The following is a 7,944-nucleotide window of genomic DNA, read 5'->3' on the forward strand; positions in this document are numbered from 1 at the left end:
ACTGAGAGACTGAGATTAAGGAGCTTGCAAAAACATGACCTGGGATGTAGAAGAGTTAGAGAGGTTCCAGAACAAAAACTGTTAGCCAGTATGATCCTTCAATACAGTTAAGTTACCACACACTCATATGTCCCATGGTAAACAAAGTTTCCTTAGCAAAGCTCCCTGCTCCCATTAGCACTGTTTTCACAGGTGGGAGAGTAAGTAGTAGAACCCAAAATGTTCCTTTAGGAAAGAAAATAGAAAATTGAGAGAATGTCCTTAGAGAAGCAAGATATGTATCCATAACAATTTTGCCCATAAGTGCTTTAAAGAAGAGCTGATGTATCTCATAACTGGAGGGCAAATATTAGTTTACTAAGGACTCAAGATATTTTCTAAACACCTCACACCAACTCACTACCTTCACAGAGGTCTAAGGAGGCAAAATAAAACCATTTACTAATTTTCTTTTATTTACTTTTTTATATATGTGAGTTATATTTACATGTATATAAGTGCACTCATGTCATACAATGCCCACAGAAGTCAGAAGAGGGTGTCGGGTCACTTGGAACTGGAGTTACAGATTGTTGTTTGCCACCATGTGGGTGCTGGGATTTGAACCCAGGTCCTCTGCAAGAGTGGCCAGTGCTCTTAATTGCTGAGCCATCTCTCCAGCACCTATTTACTAACTGTCAACTGGCACTCATTTCTAATTTTCAAACTACCAGAATAAACTACTCATTCTTCAATCCAAAAGTACATTTATTTTACTATGCTTAAATCCTTACACACATGTATCTGACTATAATTATATGCATTAGCAATTTTAAAGAAAAACTATACTGTATTTCTTATTTTGTATTCAGATGTTTGCTTTTATTTGTAAAATCAATGAACAAGATTTTTCTTATTGCCATGAATAGAGACTGATTTTATTTAAATACATTAATCACTGTATCACTATCTTGTAATTATCACTACATTAGTATATATGTTAACAATTATGAAAAATAATGCAGTAATTTTCTTAATATCTAATAATCCAAAGTAAAGAAATACTTTACGAAGGTATTTTTCTCTCTAAACATAGGGCTCAATACTAGAAGAGCAGAGCACCTGGCCTTAATCAGAAAGAGTTTGTTGCCTCTCCTTAAAGTTCTTCTAGTATTAAGGGAGGGGGGCAAGGGGGGAGAATGCACTGGCTTTTATGGCTACCTGGTGAGTATTCTAGAACCTCTAGGTTGTATAAGCAGTCCAGATAGAAAAATCTGGGGCAAAGAAGGCTGATTCATTATGGTGAGGAAAAAGCAGCTCTAAGACTGCAATCACAACAGAACACTAATATTACACCACTACAGTGGTATAAAGCTTTAACATGATGAGAATCCAATTGTAAAAAGAATAAATATTAAGCCAGTATAACACCACTGCAAGTAAGAGACAGCAGTAAGGTAAAAAGAAGTTACTACAGATCAGTAGTTTAACCAACAGTTTTATACTGCTTGATGAAAAGTAGTATTTGAGTGGAGCAGGCAGAAGTGGAATGAGAGAGGCACTCCCTGATGCTGCTCTCTTAATTTTGCTTTATTGCAAGCTAAATGGACCACCTCCCTGGACAGCAACTCCAGAACCATGAGGATCTGATGTATGTAAACAGCTTGGACTGGCACAGGGCTAAGTGTTCAATAAATGCTGTTTATTCCTCATTATAATAACTGCTTTGTTAAAGTAGAGAAAATGTGAGTAAATCACTGTTAACTCTGAAAATGGAAGCCAGTAACTTTATTTTTCAAAAATGCCAAAGTCATGAACAAAGAAATCTGTGAAAATGTTCAATTATGAAGAATAATTAGAGATACAACAAATACAGCATCTGATGCTAGAGCTGGTACTAGAGCTGAAAAAGTAATCTCAAAAAGGGCATTACAGAAGCTAGTGAAGAATTAAAATATAGTGTCATCATGGCACCCTTATAAAGTTAACTGCATTGCGACTACATTGATGTTTATGAGTAAAAGACCATTGTGTGTGACATACATGACTTTCAAATGATCATTTAACATATGCAAGCATGCACACCAAGTTTTCCAGCTGTCAATCTGTCACTGTTCACATTTCATTGAGTAGTATTCACCTATCAATATTTATATTCCTAATAATTACAAATATTTTAATAACTGTGATATGAAGAATGAACTATACCAAACATACTTTGTGAGTTTCTATCAAAATATATTTAATTTTTAAATTTTTTTATGTGTATAAGTGTATTGTCCACATGTATGTAAGTGCACCAGTATCATGCAATGCCCATAGACACCAGAAGAGGGCATCATATTCCCTGGTACTGGAGTTACTGCCAGTTGTTAGCCACCATGTGGGTGCTGGCAACGAAACTCAGGTACACTGGAAAAGCAGCCAGTGTTCTTAACTGCTGAGCCATCTCTATAGTCCCCATAAATATATTTTAAAGGTAAAGATTATTCTGAAATTTTAGTGCTAATCTCAAAGATTTCACTCCCATCAAATACAATGCAAATAACCCAAACAAATTTTAAGATAGCTCCTCTTATCCAAGAAAACTTAATTTAGAAATCTACCAGTGCTTTTGGTAGATTCAAAACCAAATACTCAGTTACCCCAGATTTCTCATCTTGACCATCCATAGCCTACACAATTATCCAATTTGAGGCCAGGACGCAAACATTCATTTTACTATTTTGACAATTTTGTCAAAGCATGCCTTTATGAACACATGTCGTATTCATAAAATTGGTAAGATACAAATCTTCCAGTATTCTTGTCTCTAGAAAGTCAAACACACAGTGTGCATCAATTTTAAGACAGTATTCCAAATGTAAAAAAAAAAAAAAAAACACCAACGAATTAATTCCCTCTCCCCTCAGAACTAGGCAATAATAATCCAAACAGCTGACCAAATCAAAGAGCTGATTGCTCGGAAGATGGCATAATGCACCTTCTACCCCAAATAAAGCAATACAGAGTTTCTAAGCTTTCAGGGTCTGCCACAAAATTCTAAAAACTCATCTGAATCTTTCCTAACAGCTTGTGTGATACAATAACAACCTTGCATCTCCCCAAGTCAGCACTTTTCTCCTTTTCCTTTTCCAGTTAAAGACCTAAAAATCATTACAAAAACACTCAACATGTCAGCTGTCTACTATATTCCTAATATTTTTAAAGCCCCAAAACATTGCTGACAGAGGGTAATGCATTTTGGAATCAACTGCGAAGAAATCACAAAATACTCTTCTTAGATTTCAAATCTAAGTCAAATTTTATGATCTTTCTGGTCAGAAACAGTGAAAAAGGAATGTTAGGGCTGTTTTCAGACCAACAAGATTCTCCTAAAAGAAAAAGATGTGGATGAAAAAATTTTATCTGCCACTATACGTATTAGTCAAATATTTTTTTTAACTGAACTATACTATTTATAGTTTACTAATGATAAAAATGCACCAACCTTAAAATTTTGATCTAGGTCATCTTCATTCTCGGCTTCATTTTCGGCTTCTAAATCAATATCATCGTTGTCATCGCTTTCATCTACTACGTCATCCACTGTGATACAAAAAATGCTATAAGTAGGTCAAAGGTAACACGAACATCCAAAGGTACTGTGTGTGTTCTGTGTGTCTGTCTCTGTATGTCTGCACACATGCACAAACACAAAAACCATTAAAATCACTAAAATAGTAAATGATAATTTTTATTGTATCAGGCTTATTTATCCAACAATAATTTCCTTTGCATTGATTTAATATATTTTTTAAGATTTTCATACATGGTGGAGTTTGGCTTTTGTTTTGGGACGTTTTTAATTTCTTACTAAAAAAACTATAAGGATGCAACAGTCTCTCAAAATCTATTAAATATGTGAAAGTACTTTAAAATTTGAAAAGCGCTCACCTCCCTCTGCTTCCCTGGGCCTGCACGACCCACAGGCCGCTCTCCAACCCACAGGCCTCTCTCCCAGGTAAGTCAATCAGGCCCTCAGCACCTTGACTCTCCCAGCCTCAATCACCCTCCCATCTCCCCCCACCTATCTCTCCTAGCCTGGGTTCTGTCCCATTCTTTGTCTTGGCGCACAGGACACTTGGAGAACCACCACTATTTGCAGATCCTTTGCATCCAAATGAACTCAGTTCCTTCTGGGGTCCCAGGAGCACTGCTTCTGAGCTTGGACCTGCCCTCACCTCCCTCTACTTCCCTGGGCCTGCAGGACCCTACAGCCTCTTTCCTGGATGCCTGTGATGACCTTTCCTCTTCCTGATCCTTTACATCCAGAACAATCCACTCCTCAGTACAGTCGCCAGGAAGCCCTGGGGCCAATTCCCACACCCACCTTCCTTTAAATCTGTGGGAGGCATGGCCAACTGCTGCCCTAGAACAGCATCTTTCCTGGGCCAGGCTCCCAGGCCAGTCAAACCCCCAAATTCCTGAGGCCAAAATCTTTCGTGGAGGGATCCAGACCTCAGCATCTGATCCTCATCTGTCTTGAGCCTAGATGGGAACTCCTGAAGACAAAAACAATCTGGCCACTCCAATATAAAATCAAAAGAGAGAACCGGAAGCTTAGAAGAAACAGATTTTCATGCCCAAAAAGTAAACCACAAAGACACATAAAGTTTACAAAAAGAAGCAGACGAAGACTTGAGTCTCACACAAGAATCAGAAACTACAAAAGAAAGTCACATGTCAAAATCACAGAGAAAAAATAATAACATGAAAAAACAAAAAAACAAATCCCCACCAAATACCAATAGTCCTCTAAAGGAGTACAATGAGAGCCCCCAAAAGATAATGCAGGACATGGAACTCAAAAGAACAATTATAAACATGAAAAAAGAATTCAGTGAATTTAAAGAACACACAAAAAAAAGAAATCAAAGAACTGAAGGAAGATAGGGATAAACTTCTGAATGAATTCAGAAATACTGAAGGATACTCAGACTGAAATGAAGAAGGAAGTCAAATGCTCAGTAAGCCAATTAGAAATGACAGAAAGCCTCACCAATAGGATGAGTGAAATGGAAAACAGAGTATCAAGAATGGAAGATAAAGTGGACAAACTAGACCACTCAAACAAAAACTATGAAAAATTTAAGATAGCACAAGACTGGAATATGCAGGAATTGTGTGACACCATAAAAAGGCCAAATTTACAAATCATAGGCATAGAGGAAGGAGAAGAATACCAAGATAATGGCATGGACCAGATCTTCAAGAATCGTGGAAGAAAATTTCCCAAAATTAAAGAAAGACATGCCCATATAAATACAAGAAGCATATAGAACACCAAACAGACAGGACCAGAAAAGAAACTCTCCATAGCACATCATAGTAAAAACACTAAGTGTACAAAATAAAGAGACAATACTGAAAGCTGAAAAAGAGAAACAACAAGCCACATATAAAGGAAAACCCATCAGGATTACAACTGACTTTTCAGTGTAAAATATGAAAGCCAGAAGAGCCTGGACCAAGGTATGCCCAGTTTTAAATGACCAAAGATGCCAACCTAGATTATTATACCCAGCCAAAACGTCTATTATAGTCGAAGGGGAAAGAAAAATCTTCCATGACATAAATAAGCTGAAGGAATTCATGTCCACAAAACTAGCCTTCAGAGAGTTCTGGAAGCAATACAAAGAGCTAAAGAAAGGAACGACTACACCCAAGGGGTTATGGAAAGAAACTCCAACGAGGGTATAACAGTGTAAAAGTACAGCTATAGCAAGAATAAAAACAAAAAAAAATGACAGGATTCAATGCTCATCTTTCATTAATAACTTTAAATATTAATGGACTGAACTTTTCAGTCAAAGGACACAGACTAGATGAATGGATTAAGAAACAAAATCCATCTTTTTGTTGTCTGCAATAAACTCATCTCACTTTAAAGGACAGGCACTATCTTAAGGTGAAAGGATGGAAAAAAACATACCAAGCGAATGGTACTAATAAAAAAGCAGGCGTAGCAATTCTAATATCAAACAAAACAGACTTTGAAATAAAACTAATCACCAGAGATAAAAAGGGCTACTTTATTCTGATCAGAAGAACAATAAATCAAGAAGATATTATAATCATGAACATATATTCACCAAACTCTGGTGTACCCAACCTCACAAAAACAGTACTACAGGAATTTAAGACCCAGATTAATAACAATCCGTTAATAGTAGGGGATTTCAATACCCCACTGCTCTATTAGATAGGTCAACAGGGTTGACAGGTAACAGAGAGACATCTGAATTAAACAATGCCATATATCAAATGGACTTCAAAGACATCTACCAAGTTTTCCACCTAAGCGCCAAAGGACAAATTTTATACTCAGCACCCCATGGAACCATCTCCAAAATCTACCATATACTGGGGCACAAAACAAACCTCAACAAATACAAAATGATTGAAAAAATTCCATGCATTCTATCAGACGACAATGCAAAAAACATACAATCAACAGTGGAAGAAGCCCTAATCACCAAATAAACAGAAGGAGATTAAACAACACACTCCTAAATGATGAATGGGTCAAAAGAGAAATAACCATCTCCAAAATCTACCATATACTGGGGCACAAAACAAACCTCAACAAATACAAAATGATTGAAAAAATTCCATGCATTCTATCAGACGACAATGCAAAAAACATACAATCAACAGTGGAAGAAGCCCTAATCACCAAATAAACAGAAGGAGATTAAACAACACACTCCTAAATGATGAATGGGTCAAAAGAGAAATTAAGAAAGAAATGAAAAATGAAATACAAAATGAAAAAGACAATACAACACAACAAAACCTCTGGGACACGCTGAAAGCTGTCCTCAGAGAGAAGTTTATAGCTCTAAGTGCCTACATCAAAAAATCAGAAAGAACACAAATAAATGACTTAACACTGAAACTCAAGACACCTGAAAAGCAACAACAAACGAAACCCAAGCCCAGCAGACAAGAAGAAATAACAAAAATCAGGGCAGAAATTAATTAAATGAAACAAAGAAAACAATACAAAGAACAATTCCAAGACGTGGTTCATTGAAAAGATAAACAAGATAGAAAAACAGCTATCCCACTTAACCAAAAGAAAGAGTACCTCCAAATCAACAAAATGAGAGATGAAAGGGGATACATCACAATAGACACCAGAAAGATACAGAACACTATAAGGAAATACTTTAAAAACCTATATGCTACTAAATTCGAAAACCTAAAAGAAATGGATGGATATCTAAAGGCATGGGAACCAACAAAACTAAACCAAAAAGAGATTAACAGCTTAAACAAACCACTAACACAAAAAGAAATTGAAACAGTAATACAAAACCTCACAACTAAAAAAAAGCCCAGGACCAGATGAATTTACAGCAGAATTCTATCAAACATTTAAAGAAGATCTGCATACAATACTACTTAATTATTCAAAAACATAGAAATGGAGGGGGAACTTCCAAATTCCTATGAAGCCAGCATCACTCTAATACCAAAGACAGGTAAAGATACAACCAAAAAAGAAAACTACAGACCCATATCATTAATGAACACAGATGCAAAAATGCTCAACAAGATACTTGTAAACCGCATACAGACACACATCAAAAAGATCATCCACCATGATCAAGTCGGCTTTATCCCAGAGATGCAGGGATGGTTCAATACACAAAAGTCAATAAACGTCATAACTCATATAAATGTACTCAAAGACAAGAACCACATGGTGATCTCAATAGATACAGAGAAGGCCTTTGACAAAATTTAACATGCATTTATGTTCAAAGTCCAAGAGGGAATTGGACTGGAGGGAACATACTTCAACATAATTAAAGCCATATATAACAAACCCACAGTCAACATCATTCGAAATGGAGAAAAACAGGAAGCATTCCCATTGAAATCAGGAACCAGACAAGGCTGCCCACTATCCCCACT

At 36.4% G+C, this 7,944-nt stretch overlaps 1 protein-coding gene across 4 annotated transcripts in view; it reads right to left on the reverse strand.

The window, feature by feature from the left end:
* Agtpbp1 (ATP/GTP binding protein 1) overlaps positions 1 to 7,944 on the reverse strand; it is a 260,016-nt gene that overhangs the window by 154,001 nt on the left and 98,071 nt on the right. For all 4 annotated transcript variants that reach the window (XM_017799596.1, XM_017799595.1, XM_029566327.1 and 1 more), the window contains one exon: positions 3,470 to 3,567. In XM_017799596.1, the coding sequence (XP_017655085.1) occupies positions 3,470 to 3,567 (98 nt within the window). The remainder of the gene's footprint in view (positions 1 to 3,469; positions 3,568 to 7,944) is intronic.

Source organism: Nannospalax galili, unplaced genomic scaffold (genome assembly GCF_000622305.1).
Source record: "Nannospalax galili isolate Female #2095 unplaced genomic scaffold, S.galili_v1.0 scaffold1819, whole genome shotgun sequence".
Lineage (NCBI taxonomy): Eukaryota > Metazoa > Chordata > Mammalia > Rodentia > Spalacidae > Nannospalax > Nannospalax galili.